Source organism: Geotrypetes seraphini, chromosome 10 (genome assembly GCF_902459505.1).
Source record: "Geotrypetes seraphini chromosome 10, aGeoSer1.1, whole genome shotgun sequence".
Lineage (NCBI taxonomy): Eukaryota > Metazoa > Chordata > Amphibia > Gymnophiona > Dermophiidae > Geotrypetes > Geotrypetes seraphini.
Window position 1 is genome coordinate 55545002 of NC_047093.1, and position 27558 is coordinate 55572559.

A 27558-nucleotide genomic window follows, 5' to 3' on the forward strand; every position below is an offset into this window, starting at 1 on the left:
TCGTCAGACCCGTCTGTGCATCTGCTTTTGTCTACGGCCTGTTTACAGGATTTAGGCATCTTAACTATGTCATAACCAAGTACGATATTTCCAGATTCAGTACTTACCTAAACACAGTTAATACTTTAATTTTCGAAAGTTTCATCTCTACAACGTTAGATTTTAAAATTGAAACTGGAGGAAAAAAAGAAAGAAAGAGGTTATTTATGCCATTGTACCCTAAGAAAAATACAAACATCTTAGCGTCCCAGAAAGGCCTGTGTCTTCATCAAAAATTAATTTCTTGAAACCTGAATAAAAGCTGTAGCGTGTCTGAACAAATGATTCAAGATTCTGAGAGAAAAGAAGAGGACGCCTTAAAAACCAGACCGACCTCACACTGCTAATAACCCTATTAAAAGGTTCATCAATGATGTAATGAAAGTAAACAGGGTGGAAATTGCCTCTAAACAGTGGATTGTGTGCTGCTGTAATTAATTCACGGCGTTTATTTTGGTGGTTTTTTTTTTTTTTTGTTTTTTTTTTTAAATGAAGGTGAAAGGGGATCAGATTCCTTTTCCTGAGTGTGACATCAGCCCAAAAGGGGCGCAGTCAATCAGAGGGCCGGCTTGGTAGACACGTGCTCAAACCCCTTAAAAAACCGAACCAAAGTGACACAAGTTCAGTTCGGAAAAAAAATGGGGGAGTGTCACGGAGAGGGCGGAGGCTGAGCCACACGGACTCCCAGCCGCTGGTCTCCCCTGCACCCGTCATTTCGGGTCGCAGACGGCGCTGGCCAAGGTGCTGAACCTTTGAGTCGCGCTCTGGAGGCCAGGTCTAGTCTTATGACTGAAGCTGGCTCTAGGTGGGCTCCGGTCGCTCTTTCTCCTTGTTGGATGAGCTCTGTCGGCCGTCGCTCACTTTTCTAGCTTTGACCTCGGGGACTGAGGCTTGAATTTCTGTCCAGGGTGCTGACTGACGCTGTGCCACAGACCAGTACCGACTAAAAGAACTATCACCCACGCTTTCATTTTCTGATTGATTTTGATACCATCGAGCTGCTTAAGGTTTGACATTATCTGTCTTTTTTTTTTTTTTTTTAATCACAGCTCAGCTCTAATCTCTTTTCTCCGAGTCTGACTTATTTTCTAGTTATTGTTGCATGTGTTCATTTTTTTAAATCAGGACTGGATGGACCCGCAAAGAAAAGTTTGACTTCGGTTGTGCGTTTATTGTTTTTCCTCTTGTTCTCAATCTGGAATGTTGACGAAGTGTTTCCATCTGGATCTAATACAGAAGAAAGGCTCCCTTTTTGGTTAGGAGATTTGGTACCCAGAATTCTTTATAGAACAATCGACTGGACTCATTCTGCATAGTCTCAGGATATTCCTGGTGGGTCCAATGTTAGTTTGAGGTGCCAAGGAAGGGGGTATAAGTATGGAAACCTCAAATGGATTTGGAATTGACTCCATCCTGTCTCACAGAGCAGGGAGTCCAGCGGCAGCTACAGGGGACCCCTTGCTGGGAGATTGCAGATCCCCCTTAGAAATGACCCCTAGGTCCGAAATCAGCAGCACTTGTTCTTCTCCCTCCTCCCCTGGAAGAGACTGTGTGGAAGCGGTCAGTATCAGGCAAGAAGTCGCTCTTGGCATAGAGTCCCACCACCACGGAGGGCAGATCTCGGCTCCTTCACAATCCAGGACTGTCACCTCTTCTTTTCTAATCAGGGACATTTTAGCAGACTGTAAGCCCTTGGCAGCCTGTGCTCCTTACTCCAGCAGTGGCCAGGCAGCACAAGAGCCAGTGCATTGTCTGTCCAGTAAAGTCGGGGAAGACTTTAGAGATAAACTAGAAAAAAGCAGCACCACCTCGTCAGACTCCGAGTACAAAGGTAAGATTCCTTGGCCAGGCAACATCGATTTTAGAGTTCCGAAAATAATTGCACAATTTGATTGTATTTATATGCTATCTTTGTTTTCTCCCTTATCTTAGATATATGTATTCTAAAGCGAATATTTTCTCAAGTATTTGGAAAAATTACTAATACATATTTTTTTTCTGAGTGAAAATGGAGGAAAGTGACTTTCTGCCTCCAGCTGCTAGGGCTCAGTCTTATTTAAATCCTGTATCTACAATTGAAAGTTTAATCGGCAGATAAATCAATAGAAATGTGTTCTAGTAAAATAATATTAACAGACTATGCATACACACACACAAACCGTATAAACAACAGTTTAGTTAAATTGTTTACACAAACTCGACTGTTTTCCGTTTTTCTATTCTTCACTGAGGAGTTTTCATATAAGAACATGGCCAAGACTTTTTTTCCCATGAAATGTTATTGCAAATTTTTATATTAGAATATAAAATTAAAGGTATAAAATACATAGTGAACAAAGTCCTCAAAACTATTGTAGTACAACTACAAAGATTGGTTTGAAAAGTTTGATTAAAAAAAAAAAGTTGACCTATTTATCTCCATGGAGGGCTATATACTTAGTCAAGGCAGTTTCTAGTTTTCTCCTAAGCTATTTTTCCTAGGATATGAAAACACTGGAAACTCGCTGTACTTAAGTGTGTAGCTCTCATGAAGACTACTTATTTAACTTGTTGTTTTTTTTATACCAAACTTTTCAAACCACCCTCCAATATAAGATGATGTGGATAGAAATAATTTGTTGCTTTTACTGTAAACTGAAATACATCCCTATATATTAGGAGCAGACGAGAAATTCTGATTGATCAGTTTCTTATTGTACACATTTTATGATCCTGAAAACCCAAAGGATGCTCACGTTCATTTAAATTAAGCCATCACTTGGTGTGTGTGGAGAGCAAGCAAAAGGCAACAAAGGTCTTATTTTGTGCTTGGAAAACCATATACTGTAGGAAAGCCAATCTATTTATTTTATCTCAAATTTTTTAACACTTTCTTTCTATGCATGTGATTTAAATGCTGAGATGTCATCAAGATTAAAACCAGTTTTTCTATACTAGAATAATTTATTCCCCTGGATCAGCATCATGCCATAAACTCTTTCTCAGTTGGAAAAGTTAGGCTATTCTGTAGTCAGTGGTAGGTAGTTTGAAAAGTTTGTTAAATTTTTTTTATACAGCAAGGAAATTATAATAGTTTCAAAAAGATTTGGGGGCCATTGATTGCATATTCTAATGATTAGACACCTTGGACACCTTTTTATTACATAGGACTATATTTAATGTGGGGATGGGGAGGTAGGTTATGTGATTTAATGAGTTTATTCCTGATGAATAAAGCTGGGGGTGGGGGAGGGGTCTTTTTTATATGCATTTGACAATAATTGTTAGAATGTCAAGTGATTTGTACGAATTATCTGATTGAATATTGTACACTTGTTGCAAGAGTTAAAACTGAATAAAGAATTTAAAAAAAAATAATTAAAAAAGACAAGTTAAACAACTAGTCTACATCAGGGCTATACACTTCAAGCGAGTTTCTAGTTGTTGTTTTTTCCTATCATAGGAAAAATAGCTTACACCTCTCCCCCCCCCCAAAAAAAACGTGCTAGATTAAGGGCTCCTTTTACGAAGGTGCGCTAGTGTTTTTAGTGCACGCACCAGATTAGCACGCACAGGCTGGAAAACTACCACCGGCTCAAGAGGAGGCGGTAGCGGCTAGCACACGTGGCATTTTGGCGCGCGCTATTCCACGCATTAATGCGCCTTCATAAAAGGAGCCCTAAGTGTATAGCACTTGAAAGAGACTACTTGTTTAACTTGCTTTTTTTAACCAAACTTTTCCAAAACCATCCTCAAACAACAAGACTAAGGGCTCCTCTTACGAAGCCGTGTTAGCGGTTTAACGCGCGTAATAGCGTGCCCTAATTTGCCAGCTGCGCTAGGCGCTACCGCCTCCTCGTGAGCAGGTGGTAGTTTTGGGGCTAGGGCGGGGGGTTAGCGCATGCTAAAAAGATGCGTGCGATAAAGCCGCTATCGTGGCTTCGTAAGTAATTGTAAATGGGAAAAGCATTTGGGTTTTTGGTGTGCTATTTCACAACAGTGCAGACAATCAAAACTACACTTTCCAGAAACTTTTAGAACTAGATGATAGTGGAAGGTGAGATTATTTCCCATTTTAAGGAAAGAGAATTAAAAATGAGAAAAAGTTGTGAATTTATTTCTGCATCCTTATATCAGTTTAGGAATGTGATAAATGAAGGCAAAAGCTGCGGTTGGTTCTGAAGGCATGCAAATCCAATTGGGAAGCAATACAGTGGTAAATCGATTTCATGAATGGCCCAAGATAGTTTGCAGTTAATTAGTTGTACTTGGACAGTGGGGCCGCAGAAAAGTTCTTAGTCTAGCCAAGAAGGGAATGATGTGGAGCCATGAAACTTACAAGTTGTTCCACACTTTTTTTGACCCTTTTCGTTTCAATGGAATGAAATGAAAACCAACATCCTACTTAATGTAATGTATTTAGCTTTAAAATAAAAGGCTAAAGCCAACACAAATAATGTAACTTATAAGGAGAATTATGACGTTAATGAACATTGTTTTTCAGCATACAGTATATTTTTCTGAACATGGGAGAAAACTTTTTTTAATTTCAATATGAGGAAAGATGATTAATCCATTAAAGCATAACAATTAAGGTTTTTGCAATACCATTTCTAAAGCCCACACCAGCTACTTCCCTTAGCCCCATTTCTGAATACTTCTCTTTTGTTCTGGCATAAGTTTAATAAATTTAACTCAAAAACTAATAGGCAATTTTATTGCAAATATGTGAGAAAACGCTATTTATACTTTAAAAAAAAAACCACTTCTGCCTCTTCTAATGCAAGTTCTCCCTCTGTGGGGTCTCTGTCTTTCTCTGTTAAATCAACTTCATTTCCATTACCCTGTGGTCCCTTAACCTGCCTTGCTTCTTGTCCTTTTCTTGAAGTGCTGAAAGCTGTTGCTGGGGGTCTTTTTTTGTTACTTACAAAGTAGAGCTCAGACGAATTAAACAGAAAAGAACCAAAGAGGCCCGAGTTCACAGAAATTCCCGGGACCTGTACCAGCAGAGCTGTGTGAGAAGGGAAGAGGGGGGTAAAAGCAGGCAAAGCTTAAGCAATTAAGATTTTTTTTTTTTTTTTTTAAAAAGCACAAAAAAGAGACATCAGAAAGGATATGAAAACTGTTCGGCTTCTCCTATCAATTTATATAAAATCTACAGAAATCTAGATTCTTGGAAATTTTAACGCAAAAGATAATGCATGGAATCAGGGCCTAACAATCCCTTGGGCTATTCTTTTTTTTCAGTTTTAGTTTGTTCGTTTGTTTATTTTGCTAGCTTTATGTTAGATCTGAACTCGGACTGGAGAATATGTATCTGAACTAAGTCGAGGATGGACGGTCCTTATTTTGGAATTCTTTACTCATCGGCAAATTATATTTTCTTACCTTTTCCCCAATAAAAGTTATTTCTAAACTTTTTCAGCTTAAAAATCTTACATATCATGATCATTTCAAAGAATATTTTGTAGTCATTTTGAATAGGCAACCCAGCGGTTTAAAAAGCTTTTGTTTTGTTTGGGAGAGGAGGACGAATTTTCTGCTTATAAAATATGACGGAACAAGGGTTACTGGTCTCTGTCTGGTTTGTTAGATTCTGAATTGCTGTTTGAAGGATTTAGTTCCCTGGTGGCTTAATTAAGAGGATTATTGTCTTGCTACAGAGAGAAATCAACTCACATTCAACCATATCCTGTCACTCCTAAAGCTTTACACACCAAAATCCGCCATAAACCGCGCTAAAAACAGCATGCAGCCACCCGATTTATAGTGACCTCACCCTATCGTTATATAATCTCTCTTTAAACAAGATCTGCTGATTTAATTACTATCTAGTCTAGTGAAGAAGTGCAAATTATTCTTTAAAATATATATTACCTATGAAGATGGTGAAATAATGCAAATACGTTTTGTCTGTATGCACATATTTATATTGTTACAATAGATTTACTGTATGAAATATAGCAAATGAATAACAATACATTTTAAATAAAATGATTTTATATAAATATTGAATGCAGGCCAGAGTTGTCCTTCCAATTAGGAGTTATAGTCAGAACAAAAAATTAAATAAAAGCAAAAATATTTTGTATTCGATGCAGGACTAATGTTGTTTGTCTTTTCTGGGCTCCAACTTTTTAACTTCAGGTTTTTTTCATGTACTTTTCTCTGTTCTGTGTTTGTCAACATTAAATCTGCATCCTTCAAATTGCTGATTACCTTCAAATTTATGTAATAGGTTTCTACATACAAAATTATATAAGGTCTTTTCTCTCTCTCTCTCTCTCTCTTTTTTTTTGTAATCTAGTACAGTTTTTAGCCTTTCTACTGCTTGGTTTCGATTTCCTCACATAAAAAGATCATCATTCTAATTGCATCAGTCGATGGATTATTTTTAAGGACCAGGTCCGAGTCTTGAGTGTAACTTAATTGTGGCTTCTTTTCCCCTGAATCTGATCCACTGATCCTTTCAGTAAAAGAGGCTCATCATACACCTACCTGTGTTATCTAGGTTCTGAAGTGACATCATTGTTCTTTGTTATTGCTCTGGCTTTGAACAAGGTTCTACCGTCGGGCAATTTGCAATTCTCAACCATTGCAATCTTGGCTGCCTGCGACATGTGCCAGATGAGTTTGTGTTCGTCCCTATATTGTGTAAGGCTCTGGGAATCTTAAATGGAATAGCTTGTGGACAGGAATGTAATGGATTCTGAATAAAATTATGTACTGTAAGTGAGCATATGTGATTTTGGTTAAGGGATGTTCTTCATTACAACTGGGAATTTTGCGAGGTTTAAATACCACTCATTTAATCAAAAGGTTACTGCATATGGTGGACTCATCACTTAATCTAGGTGAAGAGAAGTTGGAAAACTTGGTAGAAGGAGAATTCATACGCCATTTCCCCCCTTCCATCTGATTCTTGAACTTGAGGGGTTCTTCTGGGCTGACCTGTTGCACTACTAGTATAAATGTTGCCCCTTCGGTTTGAAGGCCCTGATGGTTATGTCCGATATGTGCACCATTGTGCGTTCCTGTACTGTAATGCAAAGAATTATTTCTCTATTAAGAAACCAAGGGTTAGTAGAGTTTTAACCTGCCTTTATAAATAACTTTTGATAGTGTTTTTATTCTTAACCACAACCAGTTTGCAATACTTCTCTCCTGCTTAGCAATGCTATACTCAACCACCAGCCCAAACAAACATCAAGGAGAATAAATAATTTATTCTAATTGTGCATCTTACAAGTAAAAATTATATTGTAACCCAATAGAAGGCGGCAGATGAAGACTGAAATCGCCCATTCAATCTGCCTGTGCCTAGTAAAGTTATTTTTGGCAAAATGTTCTAGATTTCTTGTATGTTTGATCTTGTTGCTATAACCGTGTGTTCTCTGCAGTGAAGGAAGAAGGGGACCGAGAGATTTCCAGTTCCCGGGACAGTCCCCCGGTTCGGCTGAAAAAACCCCGCAAAGCGCGCACGGCCTTCACAGACCATCAGCTGGCACAGCTGGAAAGAAGCTTCGAGCGTCAGAAGTACCTAAGCGTTCAAGACAGAATGGAGCTGGCAGCATCCCTGAACCTCACCGACACCCAGGTCAAGACGTGGTACCAGAACAGGAGGTAAAAGGCAGAGCAGGGAGCGAGCAAGGAAAGGAAAAAAAAAAAATGGTCACATTATTCTTTATAATAAATGTAATTGGTACAGAACATATATCATTCTGTTACTAATAAGCATGTTTAGTTAAAACATGCAGCTTCAAAACGCAGAAATTTATAAAACTGTTTATTTAAATCCATTGTCAATTACAAGGAACCTCAAAACTCCACAAATGAATAAACACAGCATTATATATGGAAACTTTTTTTTTTTTTATTTGGGCAAGTTTGCCACTCCACATTTGTAAATTAATGACCCAATTTAACATTTTTAACCTAAACCAAATATGCTATTGTTTGGTACATCTCATTACCTGCAAAATGATTCAGATTAAAATATTTGGTTACTTGTTTAACTTTTGTGAAAGTGAACTGTTCTATTCCAGAAAGCTTTGGCAAATGATGAGTTTATATATTTATCTCACCCGTTGACTAACAGTTTATGCAACATTTATTATATTAGCCCAGTAGTAAAGGTGTTAGTTAGTTTATAAAGTTTCAGACTAAACTTAGGATAACTGGCAGTGTCTGGATGTTATGTATGACTTTTTTTTCCCCCCTGCCAATATTTGACAGTATAGTTCTCTCGACAGAATCACTGTCTTTATACCTCTACAGTTAAGAATGCAATTAACTCTTAAGAAGCCTAAACACAACAGCATAACACATTGACATCAATAATAAATAGCAGTTACTGCTTTGAGCATGAATAATTAATAACAGTCACACTAATTACACAATTATTATAATTATGAATAATTTACTGCTAGAAATAGGTTTAGCATTTCAGAAATACACTGAAGAAAAAAAAAAACCCAACTGTGGACGTTCAGGACTGTCTTTCCTAGTCAGCTGATTTATTTCGGAATGAATTCTGACTTCTTCAGACAAGTGTCCTTAGGGCATTACAGTTTTCATAGTAGCGAAAAATGATTGACTTTAAAAAGCATAAATTCAAGTTTCATTCCTTGATTTTACACATTCCAAGTCACCACCCTCCATTTCTAAAAATTAAAAATTACCTCAGATCCATAACCTACAACTTTCTGTTTTCTCAGCTCTTTCCTAGTTCAAAGAGTTTATTGACTTTTATCAACAAACTACACAAAAACACCCCAGTTCTAACAAGGTACCAAGAGCCAAATTCTCATTAATAACAGGTAGAAAATGTGTTCCCCCCCTCCCCCACACTAGTTGTGCACAGAAATGGCGAGCCTAAAGACAAAATGAGATGGAGGGAATCGAAGTATCAGGTTGATTTTATACCTGCGGGGTAGACATTCCAGGTCTCTGAGATAACATAGCATCCATTTCCACTCCTGCTTTCCCCGCTGACTCTCGGTCACAGAAGACAAATCACAGTTTCTCTATGGCTCTTTTTTAACTGCTGACAAATTCAACAGCAGAATATTGCACAGCCTGATAACTTTCACAGAGCGGTACAAATTTGGGGGTGGATTATACCGCTCTGGGACAGGCATCGCAGCCCCGTTGTCGTGAGCCGCCTAGAAGCCACCACGCAAGGCCCAAGAGCTTTAGGGAGCATATGCAGTCACAAGAGTGTTTTGCCATTAATCCACTCCAAATATTGCTAAAACTCGAATGATTTGAGTTTGAAATACGAATCACCCATCACCTTTGACAACAGAAGGCATTAAATGAAAATATTGAACCTGAGTGTTCTCAGAAACGTATTTTTCAAATGATTAATTTATAACAGTAGGGGATGTACCATAGATTTTACTGATTATTCTCCTGCCTATATTCTGCTACACAATGGGAATTTCGATTTTAATCCCAGTTAGTTTAGACAGACAGATCGATAAGCAATTTCCATGTTGTCTGGGAGAGGACTATGTGACTAATGTTGAATGAAACGGGTGCAATGGAATTTTCAGCCTTCTGCCCCAGCTGCATGTGGAAAAGGTACGTTCCAGATTGTTGCCCAGTCAGACAGACAGACAGAAGGACAATCTATTTCTTGGTCAGTGAAGGAAACTGCAGGGTTTGTTTAGGGTTTTCTGAGAGAGCTGTCAGTAAATTGAGGAGGACCAGAGTTATGATGGTCAATCCCCTATGTGGCTGGAACACAATAGGGCCAGGGCTAACGGAGGTGGGCAAAGGAGATTTGAAAAGTTTGTGGGGGGGGAAGAAAGAAAAGAAAGGTTATACAACTGTAGTTTCCATCCAGGGCTATACACTTAGTCCAGGGAGTTTCTAGATTTCTCGTAGCATTGAGCTGGTGTTATTCTAGAAGCGTACCACGTGGTATAGCGCGTGGTAATTGTGTACATGTGCTAAAAATACTAGCGCACCTTTGTAAAAGAAGCCCTAAATGTATAGCCTCCATGGAGGCTACTTGTTTAACTTGCTTTTATATCAACATAAGAATTGCCATACTGGATCAGATGGCAGGCACATCAAGCCCAGTATCCTGTTTCCAACAGTGGCCAACCCATGTCCCAGGTACCTAGCTAGATCCCAATAAGCAGTGGATTTTCCCAAACCATCTCAATAATGGCCTAGGGACTTCTCTTTTAGGAAACGAGCCAAACCTTTTTTTAAACCCTGCTAAGCTAATTGTTTTCACCACATTCTCCAGCAACCAATTCCAGAGTTGAATTACACATTGTGTGAAGAAATATTTTTTTCCAGTCTGTTTTAAATCTATTACTTAGTAGCTTCATCTCAAGCCCCCTAGTCCTACTATTTTTGGAAAGAGTAAACAAGGGATTCACGTCTACCCTTTCCACTCTACTCAGTACAACAGGGGCCAATGTTTTTTGGCGTCTGAGGTGGCCCAGATGAGTAAAACTCTTGCAGCATTACTGAGGAGTAGGGAAACTTGCAGAGTGGAGATGAAAATTACAGACGCAATGAGTTACCAATTACTTGAGGCATGAGCTTTGGTGGTACCATCCCTGTGTCGATTTGACTCAAGGGCATGAAACTGTGATATCTGCATTAGCGTCTCTTTGTTTATATCTTTGTTGCACTGCCTCTTTCCTCTCCTCTTGGGTGTAATTCGGCGTTTTCTGATTTTTTTCCCCCCCATGTTGTAGGACCAAGTGGAAGAGGCAAACGGCGGTGGGACTGGAGCTGTTGGCCGAGGCTGGAAACTATTCTGCTTTGCAGAGAATGTTCCCTTCCCCCTACTTCTACTCCCAGAGTCTGGTGTCGAACTTGGACCCTGGGGCGGCCCTCTACTTGTACCGGGGTCCCAGCGCTCCTCCTCCAGCCTTGCAAAGACCTTTAATGCCCAGAATCCTGATCCACGGACTGCAGGGAGGAAGCGAGCCGCCCCCAGCAATGCCCCCGCTCCCGGGAGTCCTTCCCCGGGCGGCCCAACCCCGGTGAGCTCCTCTCCGTACATCCCCTGGACCAGCCTTCCTCCTCGACCGGGGGATTTTTTTCCTTCATCTGCAGCAAGAAAACCAAAACTCTCTGGAGAGACATTTCAAAGACCAAGAACGAGACCATTCTAGAGAATCAAGCAAATCATTCAGAAGTGGACAAATCTTATCCCCCCCCCAACCCCCCAACGTTTCTGTGCGCTCTAAACTGTCCTGATTTCCAGTATAAGAAATGGATGTGACTATTTACAGAATCTAGAAACTAGGGCAAATTCAAAGTTGGGGCTGAACAGGGAATCTGTCATTGGGGGCACAGGAGTGGGATCAGAAAGTCGCATTTGCCATATAAGAATATAGAGTCAAAAATCGTTTGTGAAATACATGCACCTGTTCCTTAATGCACAAAAAAGGGAATAAAACTAAAATAAAAGTATTATGAAAAAATGCAAATCTAGGTGGAAACCATCGATGTTCTTGCCCACTTAATTCTGTTTATTTCATTGAGTTTAGCCAGTCATCCATGCAATATTCTGTTTAAAAATCATTGCATACATAATCAAGCAAGATCGTTGCTAATCATACTCATGTTAATATTTGGGTTCGTTTTAAAGAAAACCACTGTACAGAGTTCTTTATTTTTAAAGGATATGAGGACGAGTCCATGTATTAAAGGCGGTATGTATGTAATAGAAATCCATTTGTCCCAGGTTCCCTACAAAGGCGCTTCACTCCAAGCCTTAGAATCCGGGGAGGGATAGAAGAGGTTAATATTGATTCACTTTACAAAGAATTTCCCATAACCTTGAAACCTGGTTTCAGAACCAGTTTAAGGTATGACATCAAGTGTATTTTGGGGGGTTAAATAAATGGTTTAAAAAATGTCCTTTCCTGAATCGCAGCTAACAGCCAAGCGTGCTTCTTTCTATATCAGAAAACTCAGAGCTGGGGTTTGTGCCCATTAACACTTTCATGCACACAGATATGTAATCATATGTTAAAATAACATTTAAAGCGGCGTCTGGTTTGTAATGTGCTTCCTCAATTAATGGTAGTTTCACAGCTCCATTTTTGTGTAATTAATGTTCAATAACTTTTTATTGAGTTTTAAAAATAAAATATACATAACAAAAATCTTACAAAGAATGTCATCTCAACTCAGTTAATACATTGTAGATATATAAATTCAAAGAAATCAACAATCAATTATCATCACAATACAAACACGATAAAGTACCTCCCAATACACCCTCCTCCCTTCCCATCCCCCATCCCATTTCCAAATATTACTAATAAATAGTGCTTCACTTTATGATTACAAATGTAATGAGTTCACTACAAAACATTTTTGTGTAATAAAAAAAACAACAACCCTCAAATCTGCTATTTAATTGGGGCGGCGTTATTTTGTATAGATCTTGTGTAGAAAAACTCAGCTGTCCTTTCCCTAGATCAAGATATCGATAAGACGTGACCCAGCCATGATGCTGTATAAATAACTGCCCTTCAGATCACACCTCCAGTAGGCTCATCCATCTCTTTGGTCTAATTTACATGCTTTTTGCATCTTTTTCGAAATACTGTATACATAACGAAAATGGATTTCTACAAAGCTATGAAGAGAAACTTTCTTAAATATATTTATACCGCAAACTGCTCAATATACCAAGACATGACCATAATTCATACTACGTACCCGCAAGCCCTCATATCTAAGATCAATTTTAGAAATACATTTGTTCCTACATTTTTGTTTTTCTATTCAAATAGTTCTGGCAATTGCGCTACCCATGTTGACATACAAAATGAGAGTTTATATGTCTGTCTATTATGTATATATATTGCACAATATGAGGGGCCGCTGAAAAGTTCTCAGCCCAAGCAAAAAAGTTGGGGCAGTCTCCATCCAGGCCTGTTGTACACTTAGTCCAGCGATTTTCCACTTTTTTCGTTCCGTATTTTTCCGTCGGAACAACAAAAGAGTGGACAATCGCTGGACTAAAGCGTGTAGCCCTCGACGGAGACTGCCCCAACTTTGTTGCTTGGGCTGAGAACTTTTCAGCGGCCCCTCGTAGGTATCCTCATGAGGTGTTCGGTCTATGTTTCTTCAGTTCACTCAGTGGGTCCAGTTTCACTACAGGGATACATGTAAATATATTATATATAATAGTATCGCTTTCTTTAATAAAGAATTTTCCAAACGTATAACAAACTGTAAATATTGTGTGAAAAAAATGTACAAGACCTATTTATTTGTGTAGCTAATTCTCCTGTGACCTCTGTGTGGCTTCCTTCGCACTTCTTGGAGGCTGCGGGTCGACACTTTAATTTAAAGAGGACAAATTCTGTTCTGTCTTTTTTTTTAATGTTGAAATAAACCTCTTACATATGAAGATATCTGATCCATATATATATATATATATTTTATTTTTATTTTTTTTTGGGGGGGGCTCTCTATATTTTCTTTGGCTTCTACAGATTCAGACAGCTTTGCATGCAACTTTGCTTCCATCACGACCAATGTCAATTTTGTATAACTAGAAAATATTTATGCAATCGGATAATACAAAGGCTCAAAAACCAGAGGCCCTGACAGTGTCTGGCCGGCAAAGTGCAGGCATGTGCGTGTAATGGCTGGCACTAGCCCCCTGCCTGTCATCTTTTGTGGCAGAACTGTACGAGGGAACCTCACATTCTCGGAGCAAAAAATAAAGTCATTGTGTTTTTGATCACAGGGATGAGGCTGAATTATTAATGCTGATCCTAAGTGTATAATTGCCTAAGTGCTTTAAATGATCGCTTTGGAAAATGGATTGTTTCCACCCTTGAAAAGTGTCGCTCATCTGCTTGAACCAGCTAGCCAACAGCTGGCGACCGGCACAGACTGAATGCGAGTCCCGGCTCAGAGAGCTGACAGATGGGCGGCGAGGCTTAGCCCTGGCACCCCCACTTCCACCCCCTCGTTAGTCCTGAGCTCCCCCTTTCCTTTCTACAGTTTGTGCGCCAGTGAATTTACAGCTCTTTTGGAAGGTGTGTGTTGGGGGGGGGAGGGGTGTCGCTATACGGGTTTCATCTACTTATAGGTTTGACTGATAAAACTGGCACTTGCTGATCTTGCACAGACCTAATTCGCACTCTCTGAAAACTTGACTGAATCTGACCACACTTTCTACTGTTAAAAATAAAAGAAACATTTACAGCAACTTTCGAATTTCACTTATCGATGTAGCCAGTGAAAGCCAGAAGGTAGCCCCCCGCCCCCGCCAGGTATAGTAGTTACTTACCTGTAGCGTAGGTTCTCCGTGGGTAGCAGGATAAGTCAGCCACACCCTCATCCTGATTGTCCTAGGAGAAACATTCACTAATAGAACACAGGCAACTTCCATAACAATTAAAAAAACCAACCAACCACCAACAACTCTACGGATCACCTGTATCTTCTTTAAAATAAAGCTCAGTAACTAATCACCGCAGAACTACGAACTACTTGATTGCTGCACTGCACTTGTTTTTCCTAGAACAGAGGGGTTTCCTAGGAGGCGTTTGTTTAGTAAAAAAAAACAAAACAACAAAACTCCCCAAACAAACCATTTGGTTACAGGAAATGACCCGAGGCAGGGAAGTCGCCCTGAAATCCAGTTTCAGCCCATTGCTATGAGAGTAATTTTCTCTTAGAGAGTACAGTACTAATAATACCTGCAAAGCAAGATTTATTTTAAGAGAGGCATCACATCAAGCTAATTCTTCACATTCCTTGAGCGGGCTTGAAATCAGGTAGGGACACTGGCAGAATCTAAAGCCCCATGTGAACATTTGACTGTATCTACAAGGTTTCAGTGTTTTGGGGCTGGAGAAAACTGTGGCAAGACCAGGTTGATTTTGTGACCATTTTCTCTAACACCAAATTGTAAGTGCTCCCTTGGTATGAGAGCCAGCTCTGAGGGTCCGGACTCTGAGCACAGCAATAATGAGCAAGCTGCTTCATTGAGGGAGGGGGTCATTTCTATTGGGTTTATTTTTGGCATCCCTCCCCAACAATCATTTTGAAACGTTGGCGCCTATCTCCCTTGGAGAGGGATTTTGATTGTTTCAGTGGCCATAGAGTTCTGTCCCAGTTGCCTCCAGTTTTAAGAAAGGTTTGGACAAGTTCCTGGAGGAAAAATCCATAGTCGGTTATTGACAAAGATAGGGGGAAGCCACTGCTTGCCCTGGATTGGTAGTATGGAACATTGCTACTCCTTGGGTTTTGGCCAGGTACTAGTAACCTGGACTGGCCACCGTGAGAATGGACTACTGGGCTTGATGGACCATTGGTCTGACCCAGTAAAGCTATTCTTACGTTCTTATCTATGTGCAACTGAAGGAGAGCGGCCCGGATGAAAGGCAGCTTGTTTGGGGATCGTCCTTTGCCTTTTCGCTCTGGCTTTTCATTCATTTAAAGATGACCAGATTGCTTTGCGGCAGTTTGGAATCAGGGGAGCGAAGGGTTACTGTTGCACTTGGGGGAAAAATACAGCAATAAGAACGGTTGCAAAGTATTAGCGTTATTTGTCCAATCTGCGGTACTTTGTTTCATCTCAACCCAGGGAAATAGAAAATATAAACGAGGGCCAAACCGCTACAGTTACTAGAACAGGCCTTTAAGCTTGGTAGTTCTGGCGTTATTATAATTTTCAAAAAAGCGCAGCAACGAATTAAGGCAAGAAACCCCATTTCTTTGTGAAAAGTGCTAGTTTTTTTGCATGTGAATGGGGCTTAGTAAATCCTCAGGCATGGAGGGGGTATTGTCCACAGCTCAGGGTTAATGAAGTGAGAAAGAAGTCCCTCATAGCAGTGGCAAACACACACACACAGAAACACAAAATCCCCCTGCAACAAACCCAGGCGAAATCCTACATGGATTGACTTAAACCCAGGGGATAAGTGTTTTAAATTAATCTCATTGAATAAGAATGAGACCAAACAAAACTCTTTAAAATCATATTAAAAATCTATCAAAGGACAACTCGCAGTGGGGTGTACATTTCATTTTGTGAGAGACGAAGGTGAAATCCAACCCACGGCGTTCACATTTACACAGGCAGAGTAAATGAAATACACATTCCCCCAATATTTAATTTTCGTTGTTCCTCCAAGCAGAATTCACACACTACACTAATGAAATACAACCCTTTTCAACAAGTTTATAATGGCAGCATTTCGAAATTGTTCTAGCCTTACCAGGCAATTGTGAGCATGTCAAAATCTAATTCTGTTAAAGTTCTTACAGGCTGAGTTATTCAAAATTTGCCACAGTGTTATCCTTGTGCTAGACTTGTCAACAACAACACCACAAATAATAATAATAATAATAACAGCTTATATACCGCAATACCGTGAAGTTCTATGCGGTTTACAAAAGATTAAGCAAAGGTACAAATTGACTGACTTCAAGAGGGGAAGAAGAAAGAGAAGTAATTAGACAGGAAATTCATTGTTGAGGAGAAAAGTGATCAAAAGGACAGTAGGTCGCTATTGAGAGGAAAGAGATAAATCTCATCTTCAGCTAGGGAAAACAATGATGCAAACTTTGAATTTTAAGCCGCGTGGGCTTCTTAACCTGTATGAGTTGGCATGGAAGAATACACCAAGATAACATGTCGACAACAAAATCTGTGTGCGGCTGAAAAGAGATGGACCATGGACGATAGTTGCCAGGTATTTTGGTTATTAGGAACAACACATCTGGAATAAAACCACTCCGAAATAGTGAAACTGATGTCCTCTAAGATCGAGGTAATTCACCTCCTCCCATTTACCAGGCAAAAGTGATCATCTATAAACTGGATGATCTGGATCATTTACAGCAAAGCAAAATATCTAGGAGCTTTCTGCAAGATTCAAAGTGGGTGGGGGTGGTGGGGGCAGTGTAAATTCATCATAACAGCAGCACTGCCGATAACATTTCAATAATTCAGGCAGTTTAGCCATACAAAATCATCAACATCCCCCCAATTGTACTTTGGTTTTTATTTAATTCCCACAGCAAAAGGAGGATTTAAAGATTTTGAAAGCTTATTCTACAAAGGTGGAAGCTAGCAAACTGTTCTGGTGTTGTGCCGTTACCAGAAAGAAGAGATAGGAAAAAAATTAGTACACGCCACTTATGAATAGGAAACCGAAAATCAGAGAGTAACCTCAACCAGGAAGAAATTTTAAAAGTAGAGTGTGATATTTTAATTCCAAAACAGCTAGTTAGGTGCCATTGACTCCTGCTCTAGTCCTAGTGACTTGACGAATTACAGATCTAAAAAGAAATTGGTTTTGTGCTAGTCTGGTAAGGTCCTCCAGTGTAATTTCCATGGTTGTTTTCAACATGTCCAGCCATCTGGTTGCAGGCTGCCCTCTTCACCTGGCTCCTTTGATTTTCCCAAACATGAGGTCCTTCTCCAAAAATAAGACAGTGGTAACTTCATCATTTGGGCTTTGAGTGAATTTCATCTCTTCCAGAATCAATGTTAGTTTTTCTGGCAGTCCTCGGCATGCATAAAATCCTTCTCCAGCACCAAAGCTCAAATGAGTCACTCATCTTTCTGTCTTATTTCCCTAGTGTCCAGCTTTTGCATCCATAAATGACCTCTGAGAAAATGAGTGCATGGACAAGTCTGATCTTTGTTTGGAGAGTTATTTCCATGTCTATGAATACTTTGGCTTCATTGAGGAATGACCAAGTTCTAGTCCTGCTAGTTGCTTCTTTGTTTATGAAAGAGCCAAGGAGATTGAAATCCTTTACAACTTTTATTCTATCCTGCTCAAAGTCTTCATCATTTTCTGTGTTCATGATCTTCGTCTTCTTTATATTCAGTTCTAATCCCATGTTATGACTTTCGGCTTTGACTTTTCTCAGTAGATACAGCAGGTCTTCTTTGCTGCTGGTGATGAGCGTTGTATCATCTGCATAGCACAAGTTGTTTATATTTCAGCCACCAACTTTGAAATAAAACAGCATATACACCTTACAACACAGCTGATTTCTATAATGTTCTCTGAGGACATCAGGATGGCAGATGCACACTTAGGTGATATCATGGAGCCCAGGTGAGAGCAAGAACTTTCCAGTATGGTGGACTGATATGCTTGGAGAATACTAGTTTTGAAAGACAAAGCTACATTCTTCAAACATGCTTAGGGATAAGACAACATATTTGGATTGGCAACCGGCCTTTTCAGATTTTTCTTTCTGTCTTAGCAACCTGCAAATAATAATAAGGTTGGAATTAGAGTGCAAGTCTCATAAGAGCAAACAAAAAAAGAGAAGGAAGAAAAACCTTGCAAGAAGATCCTGTATTTCCCTGCTTCTTCATGTAGGCCAGGGGTGTCCAACCTTTTGGCTTCCCTGGGCCGCATTGGCCCAAAAAAAATTTTCTGGGGCCTCACAAATGCGCAAACACTGCAGCAAGACAGAGGAGGGAGCCGGCAAGACGGTAAACACCCGGGGGCAGCAGAGGAAAACACTGCATTGCCCTCAACCGGGGCCGCACAAAATACTTCACGGGGCCGCATGCGGCCCTTGGGCCACAGGTTGGACACCTCTGATGTAGGTCATGACTCCCTTCTTTCTGAGTTAGCACAATTTTGTTGACCAACTGATCTCTAAAACTCAGTTCAGCTTTCCAGTTGGCCTTATTCCAAGGAAATTCATTTAATAAAACTTTTGGAGTAGATCATATATCATGGCTGTGGAGCACCTCTATAACATCTTCCAAGCTCGACTAAACCCACTTGTGGTTTGAATAATTTGAATATGGATTCCAATGGCCACATATGATTGAATAAGATAACAGGACAGAGTTCCTAAACCGTTCAGTGATTTGGACATAGCCCAAAGACTTTGAGTAGCTCACAACCATGGCACTTGTCTCATTTTGAGACAAGGAAAGAAGCAATATGTACTGTCAAAGGCATCAGGACTACAACCCTCAACCTGTACTATGCTGATGGCTGCCAACTCTTAATGGGGGATACAAGACTAATTATCCTTTTCCCCGTTCATTCACAGGCAAGAGCATTTTATAATATACCATTCAATTCAAGTAATATTAAAGCAATGAATAAACCAGTCAACTTGTTAGAATAAAAACAGGTTGCTACTTTGTTTATTGGCAAATTCTTAAACCCAAGTTAACTAAAAGATTTGCAAAATAATATTTTATTTACAGACGATAAACCAGACTGCATACTGTTAGCAACTAGAATTCATAGTGCAACAAATGTAAACTATAAGTAAATCTCCTGCCATAGCAGCTACAGATACAAATACAGGCATGAACCTCTACACCTGTATTATCTCCTTGATCTTGGTCCCATCTTTCACCTCCTGGTATATATTTGTCCCTGTTCAAAAGGATCTCATTTTAAACAGGCTCTAGCTTGGGTACCTCCCAAACTGTGACAAGAGCCCCAACAACATTCAACACGTGTGTGCAAATATTCAGACATTAAGGGAGATGAAGAATATAGAGCAGGAAGGATCCTGATCCACAGAAATGGCTGGCTTAAATAGAGTCTGCTATTCCCTCTCCTTAGGCCTAGGAAAATTGTCCCCATTGGTGAACAATTCTTGCGGGGCAAAATTTTGAATTCAATTGCCCAATCAGGTGGCAAAGTCAACCCTTCTTTCTGGATCCTTCTAGCAGAGTTGGCCAAAGTGGATCCGAACCTTTGTTGGCCTAGCAGTTGTGTTTAGCCAGAAGGCTCATACTGGGGAAGGGGTGGTTTGTCTCCTTGTCCAAAGGGTGGGCTCTGGATGATCCAGTCACTTTTAGGCACTTCTCATTATTTTGACTACAGACATCAAATTAGTAATCAGCTAGAATCCTAGTTATTGGTCAGAATATAAAAAAATGAAATAAAATAATTCTTTTTTATGAACAGGAAGCTTTTACTAGAGTCATCTATAGAAAAGCTGCTATAAATTCCAATTGAGATGAGCTCATGTGGGGTTGGGTTAATTTACATTGAACCTCTGCTAGTTTTGCTAGATGATTCTTTGGCAGCTTCCTGCGATGTGCTCTTGGCGTCTTACCTAGATGGGGAAACACACACCTCCAATTAACATAAAAAATATGCTGCAATTACTGCTAAGCATTTTGGGGATAATTTTAACAGATATGACCATGAAGAAGAGCATTTTATACAACCAAGTGAATACTTTTAACATTATTCCAGTGATGAGATGCCTAAAATTAAGTCCTAGGAAAATATATATAGGGTCTGATGCTTATCAGCACTTACATGCACAAGTTACTCGTGCTTTGGCAGTGAGTACTATAACTATAGCTTTCCATGAGATACAGTGAAGTGAAAAAGTCCTTCCCCTCATTTTCCTTATTGTTGCATATTTGCCTCGCTGAATGGTTTCTGATCTTTAAACTAATTGTAATATTAGGCATAGAGAACCTCAGTAAACTCATAACAGTTTAAAAAATACTTAATGTATTTAAGGAACAAAGTTATCCAGCACCCATAGCATCCATGTGAAATAGGAACTGACCCCTTAGGTACTCAGTCACATTAAATTGAGAGATACAGCTGATTGAATACAGCCAGGTTCGGATGCAGCCAACTTTCCTGAATCTACACTTCACTGCACATATTGAACCTTACCATGAAAGTGAAGTGGTCACCACAAAGTTTCTACATGAATGCAATACCACAAAACAAAAATTCTAGAAGACATGAGAAAAAAAAAAAGGTTGTTTAAATAGACTGGAAAGGGCTTCAAAGCCCAGATCCACAGGACTTTACTGAATCACAGCAAGAGCCATTATTTCCAAATGAAGAAGACATGGAACAGAGGTGAATTTTCCCAGGAGTGGTCAGCCTGATTTAATTGCTCCAACAACACATCCAAAAACTCACAAACATCCCAGGACATCCAAAGACCTGCAGGCCTCTCTATCCTTAACCAAGATCAGTGTTCAAGGCTCCACAATAAGAAAGAGATGTGGTAAAAATAGGATTAATGGGAGAGTAGCAAGGCAGAAACTACCTCTATCCAAGAGTACAATAATATCAATGCAAAAACACACCTACATGATCACCAAGCCTTTTGGGATAATATTCTATGTACTGACAAATCAACATAGATCCCATTATGTCTAGTCAGTGTAAAGCAAATACAACATTCCATAGTAAGAACATACCAACAAACAAACATGGTGGTTAGTATGATGGTATGGGGATGCTTTGCTGCCTCAGGACCTATAAAACTTGTCATTATTGAAGAAACCATGAATTTTGCACTGTACCACAAAATTTTTAAAGAGAATGTCTGGTAATTTGTCTGTGAGCTGAAACTGAAGTACAATTGGGTTGTGCAGCAAGACAATGATTCAAAGAATAAAAGCAAGTCTACATGTGAATGACTGAGGAGAAACAACATTAAAATTTTCTAATCTAATCTAATCTGGGATTTATGAGTTGGGGGACCACCGGTGGCAGGAGAGAGTGGGCATCCCTCCTGCCTTTTCTGGGTGGGGGGGGGGGGAGAGGGGAGGGAATGTTTGAGGGGCATCTCGTGCGGAGGTGGACCTTTAGTGGTAGGAGGGACTGAGTATCCCTCCTGCCATTTTGCTGCCACAGGGGGAGTCTGGTCGGCATAGCAGGAAGGAGTGCGCATCTCTCCTGCCAATTTTCTTTCAGGAGTGGGTCGGTTCAGAATGGCAAGAGGAAGTGGACATTCCTCCTGCCATTTTTGCTGGCACGGGAAGGTGGGGGAGAGGGGTTTGTGGTGCCAGTTCACTGGGGAGAGCCGTCATCGGCAGGAGTGTGTGTGTGTGCGTGCTTTTTTTTTTTTTTTTTTAAATAGGACAAATATTGTGTGCGCGCAACATGCACAGCATCTGTGCCCATAAAAAAAGGGTTTCTGCCCCTGAATAGTTGAGTGGCAGGAGGCTGTTTTCTGGGCTTCCTTTGCCAGCTCTGCACGTGCAAGACTCGTTCTCACAGTGATCATAGGATGGCAGAATCGGGGATTATGACGAACATCCATGTGGATCATTTGCATCAATAGTTCTTTCTGAATCAGCCATAAAATTGGATCAGCACACACCCACACGGTCTTACTGATCCTTACTGCATCTAGGCCTAAGTCTTTAGTTTTTTTCAGAATGTGAAGCACAGTAAAACCTTGGATTGCAAGTAACTTGGTTTGCAAGTGTTTTGCAAGACAAGCAAAACATTTTATTAAATTTTAACTTGATATACAAGCAATGTCTTGCAATATGAGTACATACAGTATACACATATCACAACTGAGCCGATGGTTCTTCTCTCTCTGATGCTGCAAGAGTGTATTGACTGTTCTAAACGAGTGAGGTCTTGCAATACGAGAACATACAGTATTTTGTATTAAAGTTTTTGGGTTGTGGAATGAATCGTCTGAGTTTCCATTATTTCTTATGGGGAAATTCGCTTTGATATACGAGTGTTTTGGATTATAAGCATGCTTCTGGAATGAATTATGCTCGCAAACCAAGGTTTTACTGTACTTCAGATTATTGGGAGGTTGTTCCATATCTTTGTGTCGATTTGTATTTGAGGCCTTTTGTTGAGGGGTAGTTCATAAGAAGCTTTCTAAGATTTTTGGCTGAGATGGACTATGAGGAAGTGAATAAGTTTATGAGTGGCATGGAAGAGCTGCTATGTAGGATGTGGAAAATTATAAAGGAGATTTTGAAATTTATTCGAGTAGTGATGAGTTTTGAGGGGGGTGGGGTCCCCCTCACTACACTTTAAAGATTCACTTGCTATTTAGGGCTCCTTTTACAATGGCGCGCTAGCGGTTTAACGCGTGTAATAGCACACGCTAAACCACCGGACACGCTAGCCGCTACCACCTCCTCTTGAGCAGGTGGTAGTTTTTGGCCAGCACAGGGGTTAGCGCATGATGAAAAGTCACGCGCATTAACCCCGCTAGTGCGGCTTTGTAAAAGGAGCCCTTAGTGTTAGGGTAAGGTTTATATCATGATTATGGGAACCCTAATCATGATATAAACCTTACCCTAACATGAAGGCCCTGATTTGCTGACACTCCTCAGGCCCTGTCTCTTGGGAGGGGCTTGAGGTGCCTCAAGCCCCTCCCAAGAGACAGGGCCTGAGGAGTGTCAGCAAATCAGGGCCTTCCATGTACAGTCCTGTGCGCACTTGTCCGTGCGCGCAATTGTAGGGGCACTTTTGTCCTGGCGCAATTGTCCTGGGTACCCTTCGCCCCATGTACCTCTTTAAATGTTCACTGATTAAATCAGCATCTTCCACTAGCTGCTCATGCCAGCCTTGGCTCCCTTCTGCTGATACTTCTGGATCCCACCGGTGAACATTTCAAGAGGTACACGGGGTGCCTAAGCAGTGGGGTAGGAGCGATCAAGCAGCAGTGAAGAGACTGTGTGTGTGTGTGTGTGTGTGTGTATGTGTGTGGGGGGCATGGAGCAGTGATGCCAGGCACCATTGCCCCAGGCACCAACCTTCCTCACGACACCACTGGGCAGTACAATCAGTTTAAGTTTAGGGGCACTTTTTCACATGGGTAATATAGGTGTTGGATAATTTATTTAAGAAACAAACGCTGGCTCTTACAAAGCTATGATAGAGGTTTCTACTGTGGGTTGGTGAGGTGAATGCTCCAATGCTCATAGAATTCCTATGAGCATCGGAACACTTACCTTGCTGGCCTGCCATAGAAACCAAAGTTAAGTAATAATGTAAAACCTTTTATGTCTAAAATTTAATTTTGTTTAAAAAAAAACAGAAACTACCAAGTGTGACATATATGAAATAATAGGGGAAATTGTGTGTGTGTGTGTGTGTGTGTGGGGGGGGGTTTCCAAACCTATCCTGAGAGCTCCCCATCCAGTCAGGTTCTCAAGATATTTGAAATATACATGAGGGAGATTTGCATGCAGTGGAGACAGTGCATGCATATTCACCTCATGAATATTAATTGTGGATATCTTGAAAACTTGACTGGTTGGGAAGTCCCCAGGACGGGTTTGGGGGGACCACTGCTGTCTATCATAAAGACACATAGAGGGCCATTTTTGATAAAATGTCTAAGTCCGACTTAGGATGTCTCTTGCAAGACATCAAAAAGTCGGGGCAGGAAAACATCCATTTTTTTAACCACATGACATCCAACTTTTGTTTAGAAAGTAACCTGTCTAGACATCCAACTTTTTTTTTTTTTTAAATGGCCCGTATAGACATCCTGACCCTTAGGATATTTATCTTTTACGGCCATTTAAAAAAATCTAAACATCCAAAACATGCCCATTTTGTGTGAGGGCCAGCATTTTAATGGATGGGCCACACAGACATGCCAACAGAGCAGTGGGGCACCTTAGAGGGCACTGCCGTGAACTTCACATAAAGGGTGACAGGTGCACATTTCACTATAACCCCCTTATAGTGTATGGTGAGCCCTCCAAAACTTTCCCAAAAGTCTACTAAACCCCCCTATCTACTACCCCAATAGCCCTTATGGCTGTACAGTGGGCTTTGGAGGGCTCGCACTTGCCACCATAAATGTTAATGGGTAGTGTGGGATATGGGCCAGGATCCACCCTATGGTTCATTACACTGCCCATCAGGCTTCTCCAGACACCTGCTTGCTGCTCTTCTTGGATTTCCTGTAATATCTGCAGCTGTCATAGAGGCTGGTATGTACTGTTTCTTTCACATCTTTAGGAGTGGGAGGGGGTCAGTGACCACTGGGGGAGTGTGGGGGCCATGCTTTCATCCTTCCAGTGGGTACCTTTTTGGCACTAAGACACTTTTAAAATAGGTCTACTTCTGGACATCTAAATGGTGTCTTGGTCATCTTGGGAAATGTTTATCTCTGCAAGATGTCCAAGTGCTAAGACCGCCCAAATCCCCCCAAAACATGCCTCCTTAACATTTAGATGTCTTGGAGAGTAAATGACCAGCAAGAAATCTAAAAACTTCGTTTTGAAAATTGTTGATTAAAATGTCCAAGTGCTGGGTTTTTTTTGTGCATCTTTATTTTTGGAAAATGAGCCTTTATAAATCAGGTACAATATATGTGCTTTCCCTTGCCTGGTTGTCACGTTATAACAGCAAATTTGTGAACATTTAGATTGATGATGCTAAATCAAACAGAAGTATGTAATATTGGAAATGGTGCTTTCCTATTACAAATTCCAGATACAGTCAAGCTCCAGGATTTAGCCCCACAAGGGTGTAACCATTTTTTTTAAAATCTAAGGAGCCAAACCAGACTTTTTCTTTTCTTACAAATTATTTTACCATGATTTTGTTCAAGGCCTGCAAGATCTAGAACAGGACAGAGTCCTCTTGTTTTATTTGGGATCAGAAAGTGCTTGAAATAAAATCCTTGCCTTGGCCCCCCTGGTAAAACAGGTTTGATGGGTCTCTAAGGAGAAGTGTTCCATAAGATGTGCCATATTAGGCCAGACCAAAAGTCTATCAATCCCAGCATCTTTTCTTTAATAGCAGCAAATCCAGATCCTCACTAACCAGCAGATTCACAGGAAGTAGATCTATTCCTTATTGCTCACATCTAGATGGAACAGTGGCTTTCCTAAGACTATACACTTACTAATGGCTTAGCAACTTTTTCTCCAGGAACTTGCCTAAACTTCTTTCTAAACCCAGTTAGGTTAGCTTCTTCAATAATACTTTCCATTAACAAATTACGCAGTTTAAAAATATGTTGTGCAAACATTTTCTCCAATTTGTTTTAATTTTTATATGGGTTACCTATTAGTTTTAGGACTTTTCTTTTTTAAATGATAAAACCATTGTGCACTTACCCCTGTTACACCACTCATGATTTTATTGACTTTATCATAATCCCAGCCAGCTGTCTCTTTTCCAAGCTGATGAGCCTTTGAGAAGCAAGTCTTGATGCCAAGAGGTAAACCAAGATCTCAGTGGACAATTTAGCAGGGTATCCAATACATATACTGAGAACGCAACTGTCTAGAGTTACATTTGACCAATGAATTATGTAAAAAGTCAGCTTTTCTGCCACAGGGCAGTTCTCTTTAATGAAAACCAAAATTAAGTCTATGCCCTCCTGGGTTTAGTCAAAACCCATCCAGGTGTTGCCTAGGGAACTTGAGGTCGTTTTGGGATCCTCTACTGCCCAGAGCAGGAGCTAGCTCCCCCTGCTGTTAACAGGGGCAAGGGGTGAATGATAATGCATCTTCAGTACCCTACTTGGATAGTATACAGGGCAGGTTAGTGATGCTGTAGAGAGGGTTTGAAGCATCATAGCATCTTATTTGATCCACTAAGTGACCTCATTGATTTCATTCCCAAAAAGGGTGTGTCTCGCATATTCTTGCACATTTGACTTGAGGTTTAATGTTCACAGTTGGTATCTGTGAGCACCAAACCTTATGGCTCTGGCTGCCATCATAGATCATCCTGAATAAGTGTCTGCCACACTTCTCACCCTGCTACAAGATTGTTATACTTTTCTAATGGGAGACAGTCTGACAGATCTATCTTCTATAGCATTTCTTGCACATATTGGCCCATGGAAGCCTGGTAAAACCCTTCGCAAGAATGGAGCGCAGCAGTCTGATAAAGCTTTCTACCACTCAGGTCAAGGATTTCCCCCTGGGAGCACACAGCACTGACTGATCTCTTGGCTGCTTTGAAAGTAAATTCAGCAATTATAGACTGTTCGTTTTCAAGTCTGGGAGTTGTTCTGGACAATATTTCGCATTCACCTTCTTCTTAACAGGTGGTTCATAGAGAAGAGCTGTTCATCATCTCATCTGTCTCTCCTTAAATACCATCTTATTTTTAATATTTAACTAACCCCTTTTCAGTGGAAATTCAAGGCAAACTAAATTTGTACCCGAGGCAATGCAGGGTTAAGTAACTTGCCCAAGGCCACAAATCGGTGGGATTTGATGCCTGAACTCTCTCTGGTTCACAGCCTGCTGCTTGTAAATATTAGGCTAGTCCTTCACTTGAGGATAAGTACTGCTACACTATCCCTTAGGGGACATAACCAATGAAGGGATGGTCCTCTGATGGATTATTTTTCCTTTCTTGTGGAGGACAGGGATCTCCTGTTGACTGTTCTTGAGAGCAGTAATCCTATAATCAATGTTAATCATATGAACCCTCAGCTTTTGACTCAGTGTCATGACCTGGGGAAACAAAATGTCTTCATCTGTTTAGTAATTGAGACCCCTAAAAGGCCATCATTTGATCGTCAGGGTCTAGATTCCAATGCAACCTGGTATAGCTTGTAGTAATACGATGCCTATCTTTGGGGCACTGGTAATGACATAGTGCTGCCAGGTGCAGTTATAAACTTAAGGACCGATTACATCTCTATCTGCATCACTGCCAATGCTGCATTGATGTTAGCAAGATGATGGCCCAGTTAAGAACATAAGAATTGACATTCTGGGACAGACTAAAGGTCCATCAAACCCAGCATCCTGTCTCCAACAGTGGCCAGCCCAGATCTCAAGTAGTAAAACAGTTTTTA

General features: G+C 40.4%; 1 protein-coding gene across 1 annotated transcript; it reads left to right on the plus strand.

Moving 5' to 3' along the window:
- The first annotated feature begins 1416 nt into the window (after positions 1–1416).
- BARHL1 (BarH like homeobox 1) lies at positions 1417–11257 on the plus strand. The gene is made up of 3 exons (XM_033959869.1): positions 1417–1870; positions 7419–7641; positions 10740–11257. Exons 1-3 carry the CDS (start codon positions 1417–1419, stop codon positions 11032–11034), a joined length of 972 nt encoding a protein of 323 aa, XP_033815760.1. The 3' UTR covers positions 11035–11257.
- Positions 11258–27558: the final 16301 nt, after the last annotated feature.